The sequence below is a fragment of the Alosa sapidissima genome, chromosome 8 (assembly GCF_018492685.1).
Source record: "Alosa sapidissima isolate fAloSap1 chromosome 8, fAloSap1.pri, whole genome shotgun sequence".
Classification (NCBI taxonomy): Eukaryota; Metazoa; Chordata; class Actinopteri; order Clupeiformes; family Clupeidae; genus Alosa; species Alosa sapidissima.
The window spans coordinates 26904540-26930277 of NC_055964.1; the positions used below are offsets into that span (position 1 = coordinate 26904540).

At 43.3% G+C, this 25738-nt stretch overlaps 1 protein-coding gene across 1 annotated transcript in view; it reads left to right on the plus strand.

Annotated features, from left to right (window-relative positions):
• The window catches only part of si:ch211-158d24.2 (multiple epidermal growth factor-like domains protein 9), a 41214-nt gene that overhangs the window by 12311 nt on the left and 3165 nt on the right, over positions 1–25738 (plus strand). The window contains exons 3-5 of the mRNA XM_042099677.1: positions 4548–4687; positions 16425–16574; positions 23316–23585. Coding sequence (XP_041955611.1) covers positions 4548–4687; positions 16425–16574; positions 23316–23585 — 560 coding nt within the window. The remainder of the gene's footprint in view (positions 1–4547; positions 4688–16424; positions 16575–23315; positions 23586–25738) is intronic.

Sequence of the window (25738 nt, forward strand, 5' to 3'; positions counted from 1 at the left end):
CTCTCCTCTCCTCTCCTCTCCTCTCCACTGAGTTTATTACACCAGCTGTGGGGGGCTCTATCTTTCTTTCTCTCTCTCTCTCTCTCTCTCTCTCTCTTTCTTTCTCTCTCCCTTTCTTCTTTCTCTCATCACTCTTATCACTGCTTACTCCTCTCTTCTCCTTTCATTCTCCTCTTTTCTTTCTTTCTTTCTTTCTTTCTTTCCCTCTCTCTCTCCTGCTCGGCATTGGGGTTGTTAGGATATTAGGAGGGTAAAGGAGGGGAGTCAGCATGAAGCCATCAGGAAGCTGAGCCAGGCTTTTGACATGAGACCAATCGAGTGTTCTCCATTGGCTCACTGATGATCGAGTTTCACGTTGTCAGGTTCTTGACCTCTGATATGTAGCAGCTCTGGCCTTTATTTGTGCTGAACTGAGAAACTGAACTCTCTTCCGTTTGTCTTTGTGCTGTTTTGGTCCTTTGTCTTCCTGTTCTTGTTTCATCCCTCCATCCTCTCTCTCTCTCTCTGTCTGTCTCTTTTTCTCTCTCTTGCCCTCACTTTGCCCTTTTTTCTCTTCCATTCCCTTCCTCACTCTCTCTCTCTATCTCTCACTCTCCTTTCTCTCACTCTCCTTTCTCTCACTCTGCCTTTCTTCTCTTCCCTTCCCTTCCTCACTCTCTCTCTCTATCCCTCTCTGTGTCTTTGTCTCCCTCTCTACCACCTGCTCAGTTAGAGAAGCAAAGCCCACTCTTCTCCTCTCTCTCTCTCTCTCTCTCTCTCTCTCTCTCTCTCTCTCTCTCTCCTCTCCCTCCCTGTCCTTGCTCATGGTGGGTGTAATCTAAGCGCCGGGCTTCGGAGCTTTTAAAAGCGTCTCTGGGGTGTCGTCACCCTCGCTGCCATCCATCACGTCGGAGCTCTGGGGCCAGGCTTCTGGCTGGCCGATGGTGGCTAGAGCTGGGGCTGGGGCTGGGGCTGAGGCCGTTTGGGGAGGCGGTGGTGGGCGTTGCGGGAGGTGGGGGTCTGGGGGAGGGGTTGGACCATTCTGCACACGCTGGGCTACTGAAGCTGTGTCTGGATAGAAAAACAACACACAGACATACCCCTCCTAGTCAAACCCCCTCGCACCTCCCTTAACCATAACCCTTACCCTAACCTTCAGCACAACCAACTTAAATCAAATATTCACCCAATAACCCCAAACTGAACTGGACACTGTCAACACTCTCTGAGCCCTTTCTTTTAGTTAGTTAGCAGCAGCTGGTGTCAGATCAGAAGCAAATGAGTTCAAGAGTGTTCCTCTGTAGTGTGCTTTACCTCTTATTGGCAAGACTGGTCATTTACTCTTGAGCATTTACAGGGGAACTGTTGACCTTGACTCCTTATGACGAATGAATGGCCAGACTCCAAATAGGTTTGTCCAGTCCAGTCACTTATCACTTATGCCTCCTCTCACATATTCCCTAGACAGGCGCTAACAGAATGCTCTCTTTAAAAAGAGTAAGAAATAGACTAAGGTTCTGTAGCCTTTTTATGAAATGTTTTATGAAACAGTCTTGGTCTCTCCATCAGCTGCTTTGCTTTCTAATACATCTGCATTCAAGAAAGGCTCTCTAAACATGAGAAATAGAACAAATACTCAACTCAGGAAGAATATTCACCTAGATTCCAAACCCTGAAAGACTAGCCTCGTCCAGTCTGTATGTGATGTGGTGCCCTATGGTGCATTGCTGTATGGTGCGTTCGGTGTTCTATGGTGGTGCAGTGTGGTATGGCAGTGTGGTGAAGTATGGTGTGATGCAGTGCGGTATGGCGGGGTGTAATGTGCTGTTGTGTGGTGCAGTGTGGTGTGGTGTGGTGCAGTGTGGTATGGTGTGCTGTGCTGTGCTGTGCTGTTGTGTGGTGGTGTGCTGTTTTGTGGTGAAGTGTGGTGTTGTGCTGATGTGTGGTGCAGTGTGGTGTGGTGCTGTATGGTGTGGTGTGGTGCGGTGTGGTGTGCTGTTGTGTGGTGTGCTGTGCTTTGCTGATGTGTGGTGCAGTGTGGTGTTGTGCTGATGTGTGGTGCAGTGTGGTGTGGTGCTGTATGGTGTGCTGCAGAGTGGTAAGGCAGTGTAGTGTGGTGTGCTGCATTGGCAGCAGTGTGCTGTGTGCCGTGCCGAGCCCATGCTGCTTCTGTCTCCAGCTCACTCGGCATGTAATCCTGAACTTCCTGTTTCCTGCCCGCACGCTGTTCTCCAGGTGGCCAGTCTGTCCCTGTCGGCCTGCTCTGCCACCTGGGGATTCACCATCAGCTCAGTTGTCTGTCTGTCTCCCTCCGTCTGTCTGCTTCACTCTCTGTATGCCTATTCCTATGTCTGTCTGTATGTCTGTCTGTCTGTCTGTATGTCTGTCTGTCTGTCTGTATGTCTGTCTGTCTGTCTGTATGTCTGTCTGTTTGCTTCACTCTCTCTCTTTGCAGTGTCTTTTTTTTTTGCTTTTTCATTCTGTCTGTCTCTGTCTGTATGTCTGTGTGTCTGTCTGCTTCACTGTCTGTTTACCTCCCTGACTGTCTCTCGGCTTCTCTCTCGGTATGCCCCTGTGTTTGTCTGTCTGTCTGTCTGTCTGTCTGCTTCACTGTCTGTTTACCTCCCTGACTGTCTCTCGGCTTCTCTCTCGGTATGCCCCTGTGTCTGTCTGTCTGTCTGTCTGTCTGTCTGCCTTCTCTCTCTTTGCATCACTGGCTTTTTTTCCTTTTTCATTCTGTCTCTCTGTCTGTCTGTCTCTCTGTTCATTTATTTGTCTGCTTTCTTTTTGTCAATGGAATACAATTCAGTGTTCATTTCTTTCTGCATGATTGTGCACATATAGCATACAGCATTAATAAAGCCATAACAAAATGGTACTAATGCCACTGATGGTAAAAATGGCAGTAATAAGCACAGACAGAGCATTATGAATATGGAAAAGCAGAGGAAAATCTAAACAAATACCTAACTGTCTATTTGTTGTTTGAGGGCTGTTTGATTTAATAATAATAATAATAATAATAATAATAATAATAATAATACATTTTATTTAAAGCGCCTTTCAAGTTACCCAAGGACACTGTACAATAAGATTTGATTTGACATAGATTTGAACTACCGTATTTTCCAAACTATAAGTCGCACTTTTTTTCATAGTTTGGCTGGTCCTGCGACTCAGGTGCAACACATATATATTTATATATATGTTTTTTTTTCCTCTTCATGACACATTTTTTGACTGGTGCAACTTATACTCCGGTGCGACTTATAGTCCGGAAAATACGGTATGTCTTCTCTCAAGTTGTACTCAGCAGTCAATGCTTCATTCCTCTCCACCAGTTTCCAACTAAGTGGTGCCAGTTATGGCAGATGGTTTTGGAGGGAAGAATACTGGGATGTGCTAGCCTGGCTAACGCCAAATTTCATCTCATTGAGATGGGGTCTGGGAACTACACATTCATTTTCTCGTATTTGAAACATGGTTTACGAATGCCCAGAGCCGTTTATTGGGCGCTACGAATGTCTATCAAATGCGTCTGTACATAGCTCATAACCACTTCGGTGTGTTGTCATCGTCTTGCTGTCCCCCCTCCATTCTGTGATTGGTTCCTTCGTTGAGGTTAAAACGAAGTCCATGGAATCCAGGCTGCCTAGCAGCGTGAATAAAATTGCGTGCGGCAGCATGGGAAAACCCAGGCTAGGGATGTGCTCTACTGACTGCAGGCTTTTCTGTTTCAGTCTCCGGGTTCACAAATGTGACTAAAGCAGAGGATGTGTGAAAGATGTGTTCCATAAAACAAGGCCGGTGGTTTGCTGTCTTTATGCGTCCCATGTGTGCGTGCGTGAGTGTGTGTGTGCGTGAGTGTGTGAAAAGTTGGTCACATTAAAAATGAAAGGTTCAGACGAGCTTTGAACAGCGTGTGCCTCCTGGTTAACCTCCATGTTCCATGCTCCCCTGTGACGGAAGTATGCGGTTAAAGACGTGGTGTGTGTGTGTGTGTGTGTGTGTGTGTGTGTGTGTGTGTGTGTGTGTGTGTGTGTGTGTGTGTGTGAGAGAGAGAGTGCGTCTGTGCATTTGGAAAACCTTCCTGTGTGTGGATGGTGAGTATGTGTGTGTGTGTGTGTGTGTGTGTGGTCATGTGTGCATTAGTGCATGAGAATACAGCATACGTTTGATTCCCTGCAAAGAAAACTTTTATTCATATGAGAGAGAGTGAGAGAGTGCAAATGTTATAGTTTGTGTGCTAATTCCAAGCAGTTTTTTAAGTTGGAGTGTTTCTGCAATTATTAATTGATTGGTGGATATTTCTGTGTTGTCTCTTAATCTATATGAAGTGTGTGTGTGTGTGTATGTGTGTCTGTCTGTGTGTTTGCGTGTGTGTGTGTGTGTGTGTGTGTGTGTCTGTCTGTCTGTGTGTTTGCGTGTGTGTGTGTGTGTGTGTGTGTGTGTGTGTGTGTGTGTGTGTGTGTGTATGTGTGTGTGTCTGTGTGCGTGTGTGTGTGTGTGTATGTGTGTGTTTGCATTTGATGGCTAATTCTCCCTAATTTCCCGTCTCTCTGTGGCAGCTCTGGGACGTGCGTGTGTAAGACCGGCGTGTACGGGCCCAAGTGTGACGACTGCCACCCAGGCTTCTTCCACTTCAGCAGCTCGGGATGCCAGCCGTGCGAGTGCAACAACCACACCGTGGACTGCCACCCCCAGTCAGGTCAGTCTGGACCTCCCACAACCACACCAACTGACCACGCCAACCATCGCACCCGCCTCCTCTCTCCATACGCCCTCACTGTTCCATGCCCTGTGGCACAGAAACCCACAGAAACTGTGCCACAGCCAAGCAGGTTCAGAGCTGTGCCCTCCTGACTGCCACCCACAACCAGTTCAGTCAGGCTACCCAGAAACCCACAGAAACCCACAGCCAAGCAGGTTCAGAGCTGTGCCCTCCTGAATGCCACCCACAGCCAGTTCAGTCAGGCTACCCAGAAACCCACAGAAACCCACAGCCAAGCAGGTTCAGAGCTGTGCCCTCCTGACTGCCACCCACAGCCAGTTCAGTCAGGCTACCCAGAAACCCACAGAAACCCACAGCCAAGCAGGTTCAGAGCTGTGCCCTCCTGAATGCCACCCACAGCCAGTTCAGTCAGGCTACCCAGAAACCCACAGCCAAGCAGGTTCAGAGCTGTGCCCTCCTGACTGCCACCCACAGCCAGTTCAGCAGGCTACCCACACTACTAAACCAGCCACAAGGCCAGAGCTGCTTCTCTATGCCCTCAGTCTGTGCCCATAGTGCAGACACTGATTATTAGCCACCAGGGTTGTGCACAATTCGAATTGCAATTCTGCTTCCTGTTTGCTACCTCAATTGAAATGCAAGTGAAATTCAAGAATTGAATTGGAATTTTAAGAGCCAGTTTTCAATCCAATTCTGGAATTTTGCACAAGCCTGTTAGCCATAGGACTAACCATAGGATGAGATAATAGTTCAAAAGCAATTGAAAAAACAAAACAAAAAGATTCTCAAGAGTTGGAGGCGCATAGGGATTTGGGTTTTTGTGGGATCATAAGTAAACATCCATAAAGGACATACTGTAGATGTGCTAGGCTGCAATGATCAGGTGGTGCCAGTCTGTTTTTCCTTGTTTATTATGCCTGTATGGCAGTGGGAATGAAAGATAGTTACACAGCTAGGTCAGCCACTCACCCTCAATCTATATCACGGGTGGAGAGAGTAGACACTCACACCCGCAGACAGGTTCTAAAGCACGAACCAGAGATGGAGGTTCACATTACCATCCTAGAGTCAGGCCAGGTGAGTGTGGGGGCCACCTGCACCATCCACCTGCCGCCTGTCCTCTCTCCACACCTCTGCTCTCCGCTCCTCTCCTCACCCATCACACCTGATCTGTTGATCTGTGCCCACACCGCAGACGGACAGACTAAGAGATTCACAGCAGTACACTGCCACACACACACACACACACACACACACACACACACACACACACATCACAGAACCCATCATCCCTGATCTATGCCAACCTTGCAGACACGCTCACCTTCGATCTATACCCACAGTGCAGCTACTCAAAGACAGGCAGGTTGAAACCGCTGGGCGCTGAATAATATTACAGTTCTACGGTTGGGTCCATCTGTGTCATCATAATCAGTCAGCCATGTCTCCTCACCTTCATCCTCACCTGTCTATGCCTGCAGTGCCAGCACCTGCAGAGAGACAGGCAGGTTGGAGCTGCATGCTGTGGCATCAGATTACAGATCAGTCAGGGCAGCGCATGCCAAAACAACCACCACCCACATGGCCCCCTCACTCTGAACATTTAGTCAAATTTGCAGCATGAGTACTGCACCATATAGTGAATACCAGAGCCATATAAAGGTAGAGTTGCGACAACTCCATTGACGCTAATGTTCCATTTTTTTCCAACAATGGCAGCTAGTGGAAGCCTCAAATAGTTCCCGGAAGTTAACAATTAATAATAGCAGCAGTGCAGTTACAGCAGTATAGACTGTTTGTAGCCAACATTTCAGACTCAGATTTACATTCCTTTGCCTCATCCGAATAATAATAATAATAACAGTAATAGTAGTAAAGTAATAGTAGGCTATCAATAGCCTAATTATAATAATAAACGATTTATGTATCGACTATGACTTTTCTGTTGCTCAGTCTTTATCAGTTCCTCATCAAATAAATTAAAAGAGGCTAAAAGCCCAATAAATGTGCCACAAGTAATAGCCGAATATAAGATACCCCTTGCCTATCCCATTTCAATTAGGCAGCACTACACCACCACGAACAAGCTGTCATTAAGTTTTTGCGTTTAGTAGGCCTACAACTTTTATGACGTGACGTTTCTTGGGCATTTAGCTTCACCATCACGTCAAGTTGTAACGTATGCACAATGGTCAACTAGGCTATGGATTTAAGTGGCTTAAAGGCAGCAAAAGTGGGATATAGTGCCACTGCTTCCCCAAAACAATTCCTCCATAACTGTGTATTTAATCGTTTGATATGTGGATAACTTTCAGTGGACTAAACAAAAGGTAAAGATTTTGTTATCACAAGGCTAGCTGGTTCGTTATATGACAAAGCATATAGCCAACTTTGTTTGCAGCAGTGAAGCTGAGTTTGTTGTTAACATTGTTGGTAACTGTCAGGGAATTTAACCCCAACATATAGATACAAGAACCACAACACGTAGTATGGCTTTGCCCACAAACTCTGGTACCAAGAGGAGAGCCTGCTAATGTAAGGAAGAATTCCTCACACCATCAGTCTCTGACTCTGCAGCCCAAAAGCTGTGTATTTTATTGTACAGATGCACACAGAAAATAGGAAGCAAGACATAGCGACTTCATTGTGACATACTCTTATCTCACCCACACACACACACAAACATGGTGCAGTTCCTGTCTGTCTGGGTGCACACTTAACTTGTATTCTCTGTTCTTAGAACTCAGAACAACATTTAACTTGAACTCTCTGTTCTTAGAACTCAGCACAACAATATTTCTAAAGATTCTAGAGCAAGATAGATCAGTTACGTCATAGGCATGAAGTACCCTCTGAGGGCGCCATTTTAATAAGCTCAGCGCAAAATTTCATGTACAGTTCCAATTCTATGAGTCCACCTGAACAGCTGTTTTTAACGTTGCCGGCTGTTTTTTTTTTTTTTTTTTTACTCGATAATAAACAGCAAGAACTGACAGTGTGAAAGGCCCGATTGGTCTTTTTCCAAGTTTACACTGAATAAGGAGAGGTAAATAGGCCTATTATTTAGACAGAAGTAGCTATTGCACTGGTAAATAGATCACATAAATTCCTATTGAGAGACTGTATAGCCTACTGATAAGCTAGCTAGCAGGTAAACTAACTTAGCTAACGTTATATTATCACCATTTTTTTTATGTCTTTGTAAATTAGGCCTACCTTTAATTAAAAAGTGTTTCTTGCGTGCTCATTCCCTCTCCAAAATGTTCCTGTTTTAGGCTGACCAAGTTACGCATAGGCCTATGCCAAACAGGTGCTTTCTCTTCGACCTCCACAAATTAAGCTACAGTTAATTCCTTAGCCGTTTGAATAAATTTGCGTTTGCGATTGACAACGCAGCAGACAACGTTGTGATAAATTGGCTATAATACTAACTTTGCAAAGTCAACTTGAATGTATCAATTTTAAACAAAGTTGTGTAGGCTACTGCGCCAGTTGAAGTCAGTTGAACAGTTAGTGCACGAGCCACCGTTTTGATTTGCTTAGGGGAGATGCAGGCTGAACCCGTTTGAGGGAGAGAGGTGCAGGGAGAGAATGCGTGCTGTAGGCCTACACTAGCACATCTCTATGAAATAATGTAGCCTAGGCTATCAAGGCTAATCCATATTTTAAATAAGCAATCATGGAGACAATAAGTTAATAGGCTAGGCTATAGACAGATAATGTGAGTAGGCCTAATGCAGGAATGGACATTACAGTTATTCAGTAACTGTAACGAATTACTGAAATTTAAATTTACCTTTAGACTACTTCGTTTCCCAATAAAGTAACGAAATTACAGTAACGCTATATCCCCAACATAGGCTATTGAACTTAGTTTTGGTGAATTAACAGATGTCAGTGCACTAGCCTAATTTACCCTCGGAAATAATTCGACATTGTCTTTATACAGTATTTAACTGGTCTAGACATGGTGTGGTCTATTGGGTTTCTCGTAATTTCAACATACAGCTTTACAGAGCAAATATTGATAACATTTTAGGATCAGCGCCATAGGATTCCCACGGTAGCCAGCATCTGTGACGACACCTGGGCTTATTAAAATGGCGCCCATAGAGTCATAGAACGTACTTCAACATATCCAACGTATTTTCCAGCCAGTAATCCATCTTGCGCGTAGCGCTCTAGAATCTTTGATTTCTGCTTACACAAATGGTTATGTAAGGGATAATGGACAACATGGTGGTCTGTTCACAGAAGTTAATGCACGGTCGAGGTTGTAAAACAGCCCAGACGCGAAGCGGAGGGCCGTTTAAGGCTACGTTATACGGTGACGATGAAAAGAGAAGACGCAGAAGTGGCGTCTCGTCTTCATTTTTTTATTCGCGTTTAGACGAGCATTCTCAGGGGGAAATCTTTGTTTATATGAAGACGCAAGAGAATGTGATATTCGATTGGATATGCATTCCAGACCGCTGAGTGGTGGTGTGATAGAACCCCGGTACGTCACGCACAGACATTCTAATTTGACAGTTTAGCCAGAGAGGTAATCAAGGATCTTTGGTTTAGCCGTTTAGACGGAGACGCAACCCGGGTCATCTTCAAAACTCTACTCTCTGGAAGGAGTCTTCAGATTTTTGCATCTTCAAGCCCTGATGGCGGGGTCACCGTGTAAACGAAAGGCACTTATGATAAAATATTTTGTCGTCTTCATTCGCAATCGTTCTCGTATAAACGGCCCATAAACCTCGTAAGTGCATTAACTTCTGTGAACAGACCACCGTGGAGTCAATTATCCCGCTTATTCCACTGTTGCCACTTGCGTTGTGTTCATTTCCTTTTACAATTTAAGCGTTTTAATCGCTAAAACTGTCTTGTTTGTAGAACTACTCTCTTCTCAACTTGCAGGACAAAACTGCCGTTACTAGTTCTAAATGGATAGTTGCTACGGCCAAAGACCAGTCGTTAGTTCTATCTCTCCCGTTGTCAAGCGGGCGTATCCCAAGATTCTGATGAACTTTAGCTTTGAAACATCGCTATTTTACCTAGCCTGCTGTCATCCATCTAGCTAAAAGCCACCGTCATATGCTACAATGTTACTATGTTCTGAACGTCTGCATTTTACAGCTGGGATGCAACGTGACGGTTCATTTAAACTTCACAACGAGTTCAGCGAATTAATAGGCTATACAAGTGTGATACGGCCAAAAAAATGGATATACTTCATAGGTGTGCAAATACAGTTTTTCTCAGTCGCTTTGGTGCTTTTTTCAGATCAGAATGAAAATTCTCATAACTATTAGTTCAACCTCCACAACATTTAGTCATTTGTGCACATCATAGTAGCAATTTATCCTTCCTCTGAACAAATTGCAAATGCTTTTGGACATGTATCAGTTGCTTTCATACAATTCTCTGCTATTTTTTAACATTATCATTTGCTTATGTCATGTCAGTCAAAATGAACTATACTTATGAATGCTGAATAGTCGTTGGGCAGCCGTGGCCCACTGGTTAGCACTCTGGACTTGTAACCGGAGGGTTGCCGGTTCGAGCCCCGACCAGTGGGCCGCGGCTGAAGTGCCCTTGAGCAAGGCACCTAACCCCTCACTGCTCCCCGAGCGCCCCCGTTGAAGCAGGCAGCTCACTGCGCCGGGATTAGTGTGTGCTTCACCTCACTGTGTGTTCACTGTGTGCTGTTTGTGTTTCACTAATTCACCGATTGGGTTAAATGCAGGGATCAAAAAAGTATATATACTTAGTCGTTTCCAATAAAACTAATAGTCTTCATTTCATTGCTTGAGTCATTACATACAAAATTGTTGAACTAGTTATCAAATTCTGTCACAAAGCTGTAGAATTGCAAAGAGCATACAGTAAAAATGTACGTATTCAGTGTCTTGTACTCACTTACTCACCTAACTACAGCAATGTGTAACTTTACTGTAGTTTTCGAATGGCTGTACAAGTACTGTATAGTGCTGTCTTGAGCATGTTCAGGTAGTGTCACCGAGTTCTGACCTTTTTTTGCATTGGAAAACACTGAGAGAACTGTCATAATGAAAACATGACAAAGCCATTTGACTATCTTGTTCATAAACGATGGTGTCAAGACTTCTCATTTTGATGACACTGAGAGTTTCATTGACATGAATACCTGCTTTTGAGGAATGGACTATCCATTTTGAGCAAGTGACGTGCTTTTGCAGGTCATCCACTAGGTTTTGCAGTTTGCACTAATTGTTTTGAGAATTGCACTAACTGCTGTGCAAATGTTAATAGTGATGTGAGAAAAGCACCAAAGCGACTGAGAAAAACTGTAACATTGTTGGTAACTGTCAGGGAATTTAACCCCAACATATAGATACAAGAACCACAACACGTAGTATGGCTTTGCCCACAAACTCTGGTACCAAGAGGAGAGCCTGCTAATGTAAGGAAGAATTCCTCACACCATCAGTCTCTGACTCTGCAGCCCAAAAGCTGTGTATTTTATTGTACAGATGCACACAGAAAATAGGAAGCAAGACATAGCGACTTCATTGTGACATACTCTTATCTCACCCACACACACACACAAACATGGTGCAGTTCCTGTCTGTCTGGGTGCACACTTAACTTGTGCTCTCTGTTCTTAGAACTCAGCACAACAACATTTATCTTGAACTCTCTGTTCTTAGAACTCAGCACAGCAATATTTCTGCCAAAGATTCTAGAGCGGAGCAAGATAGATCAGTTACGTCATAGGCATGAAGTACGCTCTGAGGGCGCCATTTTAATAAGCTCAGCGCAAAATTTCATATACAGTTCCAATTCTATGAGTCCACCTGAACAGCTGTTTTTAACGTTGCCGGCTGTTTTTTTTGTTTGTTTTTTTTACTCGGTAATGAACAGCAAGAACTGACAGTGTGTCGGTGCCCTTTAAGTAGTATACTATAGACTATACTACTTAAACGGCACCGAAAATCAAAAAATCCAGTGGAAACTAGATGGCAGAAGTGTGTAGGCCAATCTGCCCAGCAGCTTTTTGTACTTTGTCACCTACAGAGTTTGAAATCTATGGGCCAATCTTTCAAAACGCCATGTTATTTCCCATAGACATTTGACGACCAAAGGTTGGATGGATACGGAAGTTAGGAGGCGGACTTATTCTGGAGAGGTCTATTGTCCTACGTAATTTAGAACGACCATTAACCGTATGTTATTTGCACACCTATGAAGTAGATCCATTTTTTTGGCCGCATCACACTTGTATATTAATTCGCCGAACTCGTTGTGAAGTTTACTGTAAATGAACCGTCACGTTGCATCCGAGCTGTAAAATGCAGACGTTCAGAACATAGTAACATTGTAGCATATGACGGAGGTGGCTTTTAGCTAGATGGATGACAGCAGGCTAGGTATAAATAGCGATGTTTCAAAGCTAAAGTTAATCACAATCTTGGGATACGCCCGCTTGACAACGGGAGAGATAGAACTAACGACTGGCCTTTGGCCGTAGCAACTATCCATTTAGAACTAGTAATGGCAGTTTGTCGTGCAAATTGAGAAATAGTTGATATGTGTCGGAAGAAAGTAGTTCTACAAACAAGACAGTTTTAGCGATTAAAACGTTTAAATTGTAACAGGAAATGAACACAAAGCAAGTGGCAACAGTGGAATAAGCGGGATAATGGACTCCACGGTGGTCTGTTCACAGAAGTTGACCTCTCCGCGTCGGGGCCGTTTTACAACCTCGACCGTGCATTAACTTCTGTGAACAGACCACCGTGTCGTCCATTATCCCTTACTTAGGCCTATATGTTATTATGATCACTCGCATCGCATTACCATGGGGTTACTGTGTAGGTAATGCTACGGTTAACTTAACATGCCCACCATTAGCTACACTGGAGAGATGTTAGAAAACTTTTAAACTTTTTTTTTATTCTCAGACGCTAGCTACTTAAGGTAGTTCGCTCATTATCTCAGATCAGTGAAGAACAACCAGAGAAAACGTTGGGGAGAAAACTCAAACAAGTTAATGTTTGACTTAGACTATGACTTAGACTAGCTGTGTTACAGTTTCTCGTTGCAAAATTAAAATCTCCATGCGCTTTTGTAGGCTACACGCAGTCTCAAAAACACTGTTTACAGCTCTTGAGTCAAGTAGGTAATTTTTTTCATAACGATAATTTAGATAGGCCCAGGCTACACTTATGGGGTGGGTGCTATTGCGTTTTCTAAAGAATCTCCCGTCTTGGTTTTGTACAGATATTAATGTTAAGTGACACATACGTAAAAGGGAGAAAAAAAGGTCACCTTCCGATATTTAGCAGGCTACGGTCTGGAATTTAATTTAATATTGTTGTAATGGTAGGATAGCCTAACTACACAGTTTACACAATAATTACACTGTGTTATAAATATTGTATATCAATGCATTTATTGTCTGTCAATTACCCAAAATTGTGGCTCTGTCTCTCATTGAACAGTAGCTTATTTAATGCATTCTAATCCATTGTCAATCACTTCCGGGAACTTTTTGAAGTTTACATGAACCACGTGACCTTAACGAATTTTGAACACCCATTCAAAGATTGTTAAGGCGGGGCAAGATACTTCGTCGTAGTTCATGTCTATGGGCGCGAAATGGGGATCGAATCCTGTCTGCATAAAGAGGCGTGTCGATGACGTATTGATGAGCGTACGTTGCAACCGGCCAACAGTAGCGGCATAAATACTTGGCGCACACCTGATATAAGGTCGATTTTCTCCAGACTGGAATGTTCAAAAATGCTAAAAATGTACCTGAAATGTTCAGAAGAGTTTGAGGATCATGAAAACGTGCACAAAATTCACATTCCTAACTCTATAGAACCAAGACCTTAGCATATGTGGTGAAATTCTGGGCTATGCCCATAGACTTCAATGGAGCATAAAGGGGGATTTTGACCCCCCCCCCCCCCCCCCTCGTGCGATCCGGGTTCTCCTGATGAAATATCTTGCTCCGCCTTAACAATCTTTGACCCATTGTCGCAACTCTACCTCTATATGGCTCTGGTGAATACAATTATTTCGGTTTAAATGTGCAGTTTTGATGATTCAAGAAGCAGCACTACAAAATGGCTGATTCGCTGTAGTGGGCAATTGAGTGGGTCAGTGAACGTTCTGAACATACCCTTATGAAAAATACGTTTCTTTTAGTATTTTGGAACAAAATATTACAGTAATCTTATAGAAATCCTATAGATATTATAGGAATCATACTGTATATTGTTTTGGGACATACTATAGAAATACCATTAGACTGTACTATACTGTAGGAACATAGAGGGTAACGCTATTATAGAGGTATTAAGAAACATCATAGAAGTATTAAACACTCGCAGAGAACCAACTATTTTTGGACATAAGCATCTGCCAAATCCCATAACCATAATCATAGCTATAACCATAACCATAACCATAACCACACTCAGGTCAGTCTGTGTCACCCAGCCTGTGTCTATACACCTTGCTGGTCACTATCACCTCCCTCTCAACCTCAAACTAAACCTATGCCTGTAGTTCTGCTGACCGAGCAGTCAGGGTTGAACCACCACCAGCACTGAGGTCAGATTACAGTTGCGGCGCTGGCCTGGCCTGCAGTGCTGCTTTCATCTGTGCCTATCGACTCCATGTAGCCTGCCCGTGAGTCAGGAGTCGGTCGTGAGTGAGGTCAGCAGCAGTCTGAGCTGTGTCATCATCGCTCTCCCAGAGGTCAGACTGGGCTCCACACAGTATTGCGAATCTATCATCAGCACTTACTGTCTTTGGGAGTGCTGACCTATTTTTGGTTGCTGTTGATTTTGGTCTATAGATCTACCAACTGGACCTCTTATGGCTTTGGAGAGGTCTAAGGTCTATTCATAGTTCAATAATAATATTTTTTTATTGTTATCTAAAATAAAATAATAAAGAATATAGGTGAATGTGAAAATGTGCTTATGCATGTGGAGGTCTAAAACTTTGCTTTTTTATATGGCTTTGGAGAGGTCTATTCACAGTTCAATAATAATAATATTTCGGCACGTGTATTTGTCTTTGGATTTGGATTTTGGAAGTTCTTCTTCTTCTGGAAGGGTATGCATTCTTTAACAAATCATAGAAAGGGTTACCCAACAGCCCATATGCATGTGGCTGTGTCCTTTGGTTTGTATTTGAGTATGTGTATGTGTTTGCATGTATGCAAATGTTCATTCAAGAGAGAGTCAGTTGAAGTATTTGTGTGTGTAATTCAGGTCTAGTATGTGCTAATTCATCTGTGTTTGAATGTGTGTATATGTTAATTCAAGTGTGTGTTTCTGTATGTGTATATACATGATTCCATATAGATAGATAGATACTTTATTGATCCCCAAGGGGAAATTCAATATGTGTGTGTGTGTGTGTATGTGTGTATATGTGGGTGGGCTGTATGTTAATTTGAAGTCTGTTTTTGTGTGCAAGTATGTGTTTGTCTCTGTATGTTATATGTTAACTCAACTGTGTGTGAGTGTGTATGTGTGTGTGTGTGTGTGTGTGTGTGTGTGTGTGTGTGTGTTTGTTAGAGGAGGGTAACCCTGACCCATCTGTCTCTCTGTGGGCTCTGTATCCAGATGGTTGTTGGGTAACCTTTTTCCCGGGACAAGGCGCCCCGAGCACAGCCGGGATTTATCACTTCCAGATTTCACCAGAACTCAAAAAAAAAAAAAAAAAAAAAAAAAAAACGAAAGAAAAACAAAAAAGAGCCTTCCTGTGTGTCTGTAGTACTAAATTAGGGGTTTCACCCCCTCTCCCCTACACACACACGCACACACACACACAGTTCACAGTCCACCCTGTAAATATCATGTCTCACACACTCCGCGCTCATCAGAATATGCACCTGGGCTGAGGCCCATTCTTCCCACAGCATCACAGGTGGCACTTTAACAGCCTCTTTCCAAGATTTGTGATTGTCATGAGGTTTGTGCTCATTTATTCTCAAACTCTGGATGAAATACTATTGTACTAACATCTACTTATTTACATATCGCCTACATATATAATGTTACATATATAGAATATACTGTATGTGACATATTACTGTCGGATCAGTTGCTTTGGACCACAACCATAACTGGTGTGACGGGAATGTTGGAAAATGAACGTTCTAAAAAATATATGGGTTCATTCAGAGCGGCTCTGGGTTCATTGAATTCAACATAGAATTTTAAAACCTTGAATTGTTGCGGAACGGAATCTTATGTTAGAATGTTCAAAAACCCACACCTTTAAGGGTTAATAAAGAAGCCTCTGTTTGTTGCCATGCATCTATACCCACTTGTCCACACGGTCATAAGTGACCTCCTTTCAGTAAAGCTGTAATCTTAAGGAAATGGGGACAATTGTCCATTAGAAAACAGCCCAAGCCCGGCACGCACTCTTGTAGAGGGCATGGGATCTGTGTTACGTCACTGTACTGCCACGTGTAGTGTTTCTATGAGGAACTTAAATGTGTCAGCGCTTTGAGCCAGATTTTATTTGCTTTTGAAGTGCAGTCATGTTGTACAGAGAAGCAGAGAATCATACACCTGCTGTTATGACAAACCCACACTAACTTTACCGATGTCTCTGAAGGTGACATTGACTGTGTTGCTGAAGACAGCCATGACTTACCCTCATGTGTGGGTGTGCCTCTGTCTGTGTGTGTGTGTGTGTGTGTGTGTTTCAGGTGGCTGTCTGGACTGCCAGGGGAACACTCAGGGCCAAAACTGTGAGGAATGTGTGCCTGGCTTCTACCGCCGACCCGGGGAGGGGGTGAGGCACGCCTGCATTCCCTGCCCCTGCTCTAACCTCACCTCTTCTGGAAGCTGCCACCTCGGTGAGTAGTGTCAGTGTGTGTGTGTGTGTGTGTGTGTGTGTGTGTGTGTATGGTAGGGGGTGAGGCACGCCTGCATTCCCTGCCCCTGCTCTAACCTCACCTCTTCTGGAAGCTGCCACCTCGGTGAGTAGTGTCAGTGTGTGTGTGTGTGTGTGTGTGTGTGTGTGTGTGTGTGGTAGGGGGTGAGGCACGCCTGCATTCCCTGCCCCTGCTCTAACCTCACCTCTTCTGGAAGCTGCCACCTCGGTGAGTAGTGTCAGTGTGTGTGTGTGTGTGTGTGTGTGTGTGTGTGTGGTAGGGGGTGAGGCACGCCTGCGTTCCCTGTCCCTGCTCCAACCCCACCTCTTCTGGAAGCTGGTGTGTCGGTGAGTGCTGATGTAGCCTAATCCATGTAGCCTAACCCCCACCAACCTGTCTGGGGCTTCAGTTTTTCTTACCTTTTAATCTCCCTTCATTTTAGTGGAATTATAACATGACAAAATCTGATATTCAAATATGAACTCAAAGCAGAGACATACAGACACAGACACCTCCATATGCTCAGTCTGCCTCCCACTGTAGTATCCTTGAGAGAGGCACATCCAAGCATTCTAAACCAGGATTTTTACACATGCTCTCCATCGACACATAGCTGTGGTCTAATACTTAAGGGTTGCCCAAACAAACAGCATGCATGAGCTGTGAAGGAATGTGTGTGTGTGTCAGTGTGTGTGTGTGTGTGTCAGTGTGTGTGTATGTGTGTGCGTGCGTGCGTGCGTGCATGTGTGTGTGCATGTGTGTGTGTGTCAGTGTGTGTGTGTGTGTGTGTGTGCGTGCGTGCGTGCGTGCATGTGTGTGTGTGTGTGTGTGTCAGTGTGTGTGTGTGTGCGTGCATGTGTGTGTGTGTGTGTGTGCGAGTGTGCATGAGCATCTGTATTCCCTTTCTATCTGCCGTTGGTCGTAACTGCCCAGCAACAGCGGTTGTGGGTAGAAGCGTGGCTGAGGCTCGCCCATCCAGTCTGTGTTCGCCCTGCCCGCCTGTGTGTTGACTGAGGTGTCCTCAGGAGCTTATCTGCGTCGCGGCGACTGCCCATGGAAACAGCTGTGACCCTAGATTCTCACAAGCCCCTACTATGACCACGACCAGGGACCAGGCAGCCTTTGGGTGTCAGTGTATGTGTATCACACTCTATACCAGTGCACGTCTGCACATCAGGGCTGAGGATGCTCCTATTGAGATGGAATACTGAAGTAGAGTTGTGCTATTTTTGAAGGCTTATGGAATACTGGAATACTTACATCTTTAGGCTTGGGGTTAGGGGAAACTTTACTAAATTACTTACCTTGTCTTCCTTCAAAGGCCATGCACAGATGTTCTGCCTTTGTGTGGAGGTATGATGGACAGGCAGGGGAGATGGTGGTTTGATTGGAGTGTTAGTGATAGTGTTTTATTTTTTTCTGTCAGTATTTTGGCATAGCAACCGCATTATTTTCACAGACTTTATGCACTGTTGATTGCTGAGAGAATGTGAGGAGAATTATCTGCCCAAAGGGAAAAAAAGAGCCTTTCTTCAAAGGTTAGACTGAGGATGTTGACAAAGAGAGAGCAAGACATCAGAGCCGCCAGGGAATCACTTTTTCTGTTTGAGAGCACAGTAGCTATGGCAACAGCATCCGCCCAGTGTCCAGGGCTTCTGGAAGCCCCTGAGGGTGACCTCTCCCTCTCTCTCTGCCCCCTCCCACACTCCCTGCTAGTCTTATCCGGCCCCTGGACTGTGATGGTGTTATTGCCTACACCTTGAGCCCAGCACAATCACCCACACATCCTTTTAATCCGATCCTAGCTTCCAGCTTCCAGCTCGTAAAAAAACAAAAAGCTCACGGCAGGATCGCAGTGCGTACAGACGCATTTGCCACAATACAGTCAAGTAGCCGCTCTGCCACAACTGACTAATCCTGAAGATATTTGGCAGAATATGTGATGAAAGGCAGCTTTAGACAAATGCCTGACAATGGAGGTGTGATAGGCAGGAAGAGAGAGAGGATGCTGGGGATGACCTGCAATGGAGAGGCACTGAGATTATGAAATGGAAGCCATGTGTTGAACACTGTATTCAGCATGCACATCTTGGGAAAAAAAATTAAATCAACAGTGAGTGTGTTCATGCCGTCTGCTCTGTCATGCAGCAGTCATTTTATAGGGTGGATTAATGTCTGTTATCTCTCAATGCAGGTCAGTTGCTCTTTGTGTGTGTGTGTGTAAGAGCAGTCATTCTGCACTCCATGGTCTCTATCCCAGGCATAAATATTTTAGATCTCCGCTAAGGGTGCCTGTGTGTGCATGTGTGCGTGTGTCTGTGTGTGTGTTTGTGAACACTTAAACTCATCTCTTGAGACTTGAACACATTCTTCCGCCTCCGTGACTTGTGAAATGAACCCCGGGGCGTTCAGCTCTCTCCACTGCCCTCAGTTCTGTTTGCCCAGGAACACTCATGCATGCACACACACACACACACACACACACACACACATATAGTATACACACACACACACACACACACACACATGCACACACACACAAGCACACCTGTTTACGACCACCATATTCATATTCACAACAAAGCAAAGCTCCCCCTTTAATATGTGAGCTTGGTTTTGTGGGGCTGTTTTTGGAACAGCAGCTGGTCAGGCGTGGCCAGGCGTGGTGTGTCTCTGTCAGGTCCATCAAGTCCATTCCAAAGGGGAGGCCCTGCCGGTCAGTCATCAGGTATCCCAGCCAGTGTGGTCACTGATCTGATAGAGACTGCTGCTCCGGGCCTCACGTGCTTTTACTGTTGGAATTTAGCGCAGACTGTTTCATTCCAACTGATACAGCCACTTAGATCCAAACAATGGGAAAAATAAGCAAAAGAGAGTTGGCCAAAAACATATTTAAAGAGCAACAATAAGCATTATTCAAAAGTAACATCTATATCGTAACGCCTCCAATTACCACCACTTTCGTTCGAAAATTCTAAAACAATGATGTTTTTTAATACTTAAAAATAACATTTGATAAATGAACCTTACATTTTTCAGTAGCCATAGGTGTGTAGATTTGAACCAAATCTGGTTTGGTTCTTACCGGGGCATTTACTGCCTGAAATATCCGATTTTGTTTACCACGCTCGGAGGTTAGTTCTGGCCTGGTGGGTCAAGCAGCATTACAACACTGTTTACAGCTCTTCGAGTCATGGTAAAATGTCATTTTTGGTACATAGCTAATTTAGATACACCTATGTTGTGGGTGCTTGCGTTTCTTTAGGAATCCGCCGTCTTGGTTTGTATATAAATGGATATTAAGTGACACATACACGCAAGACGGCGGAAATACGGGACCGGCGGTAATAGGGGGAGTTCCAATATTATTATTATTATTATTATTATTATTATTATTATTATTATACAGTATATATAATTATAATAATAATAATAATAATAATAATAATATGACTAAATACTATGATCCAAATCCATGTGACCTTATTCACTACATTACACTACACAGTGCTCCCAATTCTGGGCTGATAGCACATTTTCATTAACTAATTACAACCCAAAGAGACAGAAATATCAATTTTGGGGGGGTCAGATAATTTTTCTGATATTGTGAAAAAATATCATTACAGTTAGGCCTACAATACAAGTCAACTCCTATTTTCACTGTAGGAACATTTTAATGTAAAGCGATTTCAGAAACCCCTATTGTGGACTGTACCATTTTTAACCACCGTGGCGCTAGAAGCAACTGAGCAAGTGTCAACATTGAATGACAAAACGCTAGGTAAATTCCTCCTCCAGTAGGCAAAATTCGGTTTGCTGCTGACATGCATGGGTAAATGTAAGTTGCTAACTGACGTCTAGCTTGTTGAAAATGTGTTATTTTACAACCTTCATTTATAAACGTGTTTGTTCTTTCATAGCTCATGTCACCTCGTCTTCATACATTGAATTACTGGCTACTTACCTGCTACTTACTTACCCACTGAGGCTAGTAAAGTGGACCTTGGTTAGTTACCAAGGTTAGTTAGCAAGGTAATTCTCTATTTAAATAAACCTTTAGCCTACATTGTGTTGAGGTAAAATCAATTGTCATTTCCAAGATTAACTCCATAGCCTAGGTGTCCATTCTTATTATATCTTGAATAAATTATTGTGCCCTTTTGAAATTAGTTTGGCACAAATCCTGTGTTTTTATATTACCGGTATGCACAAGAGGGTCTGATGTAGCTAAGCCTATAATATCAGTGAAACCTGTGGAAACATAAAAAGACCCAAGTAGCCTAGGCTAAATATCTGCTATTATTTGAATTTGTTTTTAATTGGTTGGTATTGTTTTTACATTATATTATTTCATATTTTTAGTTTGATAAATGTAGTTTCATCTGAGAACCCTGATACTATCTTAATGAAACTATTTTATTTTATTCAAAGAGACACTATGAGGAAAAGGAAAGGGCACACAGACATCAGGCACTTTTTTGGAGCTAAAAGAGTAAGCAGGAAATATTAACACTATGATCTACAAACAATTACATTAAAAGTGTAGGTGCAGTTAGGTTTTATACACTGTTCATATGTGTTAAGGAAAGGGGTACCCATGCAGCAGACAGGAGAGGCACAGGATAAAAGCCGTGAGCAGGCCGCAGGGAGACGACACGATGAGGGCAGAGGGTAGAGTTGATCAAAACAGTTCTCTTTGGATATACAGTATAAGAACGATGAGATATTCTGTAGCCTACTGATTATCAGTTTGTCGCATGTTTAGACCGTGTGTTGCACAACACGTTGCACTTGGCGATCACGGTGGGGATTGATATGGTAATAGACCATGATGGTCAGAAGAAGTGAAGGAGCAGTACCCCCCAATTATGGTGGGGTAATTCGCACTCTGTGCGTCGGGGTTCTGTTCTCCCTGTCGGGACTTATTTTCTGATAATTACCGGCGGACAATACATTATCCCTTACATATAAAAGGCTATGCAAAATGCAATGCATATTCCTTAAATGCCCATGAGTTTCTTTAGAGTGGAGATGCACAGAGTGGATTGAAAGTACCGGTAGTTGCAGAACGATGCTAAATAACAGAGACAGGGCCCTAATTTGAATGATGGTCAAAGTGCAAAGTCTTAAGTGTAATTAAAGCTATTTTAATAACTAGGCAAAATCAATTAGCTAACTTAACACTATGAGCAAGACTTTAATCACAAACATGGAAAAGTCAGCTGAATGCATCCACATGCCACACGATAGCTCTGTAATTCATACACGAGAACTTTGCTTGTTGATAGACTTTGCCCATTGCCTGCCATTTAAATTATGGTCCACAGAACAGATACTCTTAAGCCATGTCACATCAAAGGAAAACCGTCTGATCTATGATTTAGGCCACAGCAAGCAAATCAGGTCAAAACAAATGCAATTTACTGTTCCTCTTATGAGAGTCACAGGCCTCCAGGGGTTATCTGTAGTTAGGCTGTAGGCCTGTAGAACAGATAGATAACATAGATTTTAACCCTCCCAGCTTCCACCCACTCACCCCGCCTTCACAGAGCAGCCCATTCAGCGTGTACCATTGACCATGTTAACCAAATTCCATCAGTGCATTTTAAACCAGTTCAGGTTGGGGTCGGAGGTCAGGGCCCGGGTTAGGCAGAGCGGCCACTTAAGGATGTCCTTCGAGACTGCTTCAAGCTCAGTTTAGAGGCCCTGCAGTGATGCATTTACGACTGTTGTTCTTGCTGGTTTTGTTTAAAGCTAGCTTGTTGATGAAAGTTACACCTGGAAAGACATTTCTATGTCGTAATACAGTTTAACAAGAACAGAGGATTTTTGTCATTGTCCCAATAATATGGAATAAATGGAGTAAATCTGTTTGAGCCAATTATGTAATAGACAATTTAGGAAGCTTAAAGTCTACATGATAGCTAAACTCTATGTAATAAAGTGGACTCCAGGGAAAGATTTCATGGCACAATGTCCGGTCTTTGTGGTGAGCACAATCCTGATAAAATAAAAGTATGTGATAATACTTTTTTATTACATAACCCACATTTAAACTGTTGACTATAGTGAAACACACTAATGATCATTGTGTAACAACACTTTATTCCATCACCCAGGCTTGTGCAAAATTCCAGAATTGAATTGAAACTGGCTCTTTAATTCCAATTAAATTCTTGAATTTCACTTGCATTTCAATTGAGGTAGCAAACAGGAAGCAGAATTACAATTCGAATTGTGCACAACCCTGCCATCACCCCAGAGCTCATCCTTTCCCTTATCCCAATTCTAACCACTCCTAACCTCAGTTCTATAACAGTGCTATTGTTCTTGTATGCTCTAATAAAGTGTATGCACAGGTGTCCTATACTTTAAAGCCTGTCTGCCAGGCTGAGACAATTTAAAGCCTTTGTGCTAAAGGTGTGCTTTTTGACTGAAATTAAATATCACATTAGTGCAGTGCCATCTAGTGGCCATGCTCAGAAGTGTGATTTGTCTGCCTCCTGCTCATACTGTAGTTGGTGAATGTGAAAATGCTGTCTCATGAGTGTCTCTCTCTCTCAAAGAGTTTCAACATCACACATGTTACGTTATTAATTGAACTGTCTGCAAACATATTTGCATATACATTGATTTTGTTTTGAATACATGTTGCTGTATGTGTGTGTGTGTGTGTGCGTGTGTGTGTGTGTGTGCGTGTGTGTGTGTGTATCCCCTCAGACTTTGCCGGGCAGACAGTGTGTGACAAGTGTAAGGCTGGATTCGGCGGCGGCACCTGTGATATCTGCCGCGATGGCTACTACCGCTCGGGAGGGGTTTGTGTTCGCTGCGAGTGCAACGGGAACGCAGATGCCCGCTCCGCGCCACGCCTGTGCCACCCTGACACTGGACACTGCCTGAGCTGTGCCAACAACACAGCTGGGCAGCACTGCGAGCTCTGCGCCCCCGGCTATGTTGGCAATGCCCGCACACACAACTGCACTCTCAGGGGTAAGCGTGAATCTACCATGGCGATTGTTGTTGGAAAATGGCATGACATTACTAATGCTGATTCGTTCACAAAAATCAGAGTGAGATTAGTGATTCAGTGTGATTCACCAGACCAAAATGTTATTGCGCAATATAAAACAATATAAAACAACACCACTCACCAGTTGCCTGGCAACATGTTGTTTCAGACAGTTTACATCCGTATCAGCTTAAGTTATTTATAGCTGAAATCAACTATTTACAGCATGCCAGTGGGTGTAATCATAACAGTAAAATATCCTGTGCGAAATGTGCCTTCAAATGCACCTGTCACTATGAAACACTAGAAGACACATGGAAGATCCTGGGTTTTTAAGGAAATGAAGATGAAATGACTTTATATATTCCTAGACCTTTGTACTTTCAAGTACATGTGTTAAAGTAAATCATTCACAGGTATGTGCATCAGTCTGTGGGAAAATTTCCAGTAATTGGACAACACTTTAGCTGTTAAATGTCTACTCAGGTTATTGAGTGGCTAAGCTTTAAAGAAATGTAGCCATTACATGGATGATGTTATTTTGGGTTACTTTTGTCCTTGACCCCGGACAAAATAACCCCAAATAACTGAGATCATCCTTGTATTGGCTACATTTCTTTAAAACATCTATCTATCTATCTATCTATCTATCTATCTATCTATGTCATCGTTGAGGAACGCTCATTGTCATTGCTGTAGATCCTGCAGTTAGTTCCATGACCATCCATACTACAGTTTATCTCAGTCGCTTTGGTGCTTTTCTCACATCACTATTAACATTTGCACAGCAGTTAGTGCAATTCTCAAAACAATTAGTGCAAATTGCAAAACCTAGTGGATGACCTGCAAAAGCACGTCACTTGCTCAAAATGGATAGTCCATTCCTCAAAAACAGGTATTCATGTCAATGAAACTGTCAGTGTCATCAAAATGAGAAGTCTTGACACCATCGTTTATGAACAAGATAGTCAAATGGCTTTGTCATGTTTTCATTATGACAGTTCTCTCAGTGTTTTCCAATGCAAAAAAGGTCAGAACTCGGTGACACTACCTGAACATGCTCAAGACAGCACTATACAGTACTTGTACAGCCATTTGAAAACTACAGTAAAGTTACACATTGCTGTAGTTAGGTGAGTAAGTGAGTACAACACACTGAATGCATACATTTTTACTGTATGCTCTTTGCAATTCTACAGCACTGTGACAGAATTTGATAACTAGTTCAACAATTTTGTATGTAATGACTCAAGCAATGAAATGAAGACTATTAGTTTTATTGGGAACGACTATTCAGCATCCATAAGTATAGTTCATTTTGACTAACATGACATAAGCAAATGATAATGTTAAAAAACAGCAGAGAATTGTATGAAAGCAACTGATACTGGTAGGGGTAATTTCAGGATCAGTTCCTGTTCTGTCTTGTCTTGTTCTCCCCGTCTAATATTTTTCCATGTCTGCTCCTCTTGTCTTCCTGTTTGCTTTGTTTACTTCCTGTGTTTTGTGCCATGTGCTCTTTTGTTTGCCATGTGTCTCTGTTCCATGTGCCTGTGTTAGTGTAATTATGGTTTTCACCTGAGTCTTGTTCCTAGTTCACCTGTGCCCTGTTAACCTGTACCTGTGTATTTAAACCCTCTGTCTCCCTTCAGGCCCCGGTCGGTCTGGTCGGTCATTGATGTTGTTTCGTGGTTTGCTGTAGTGTTCATTCATATTAAAGATTCCTGTTTTCGCTAGTGATGGGGGAAAATGAAGCCTCGAGCGCTACTCGGCACATTTCCCTAATGTGCCGACGCTTTGAAACATGGAAGACAAGGAAAACACAGCGACATCTGGTTGTTTGCATATATTATTGCAGCCACGGACTAGTGAAAAGAATGCCTACAACGTTCAACACAATGCCAAAGCTTCGTAATGTTTTCATTCATTACAAGTGTTGCAAGAAATTTGCATTTCTTTTTGTCTCAATTCGATACAATAAATTACGATTAGGCAACATAAACCCGTCACTCGTTGTCACGTGAAGATTGGTGTTTCCGTGGAGGCGTGTTATCCCAGTCAATGATCCAGTCGGTCTCCCATCCACTTAACGACCGCAGTAGACACTACTTAGCTTCTGGACCAGGCCGAAATA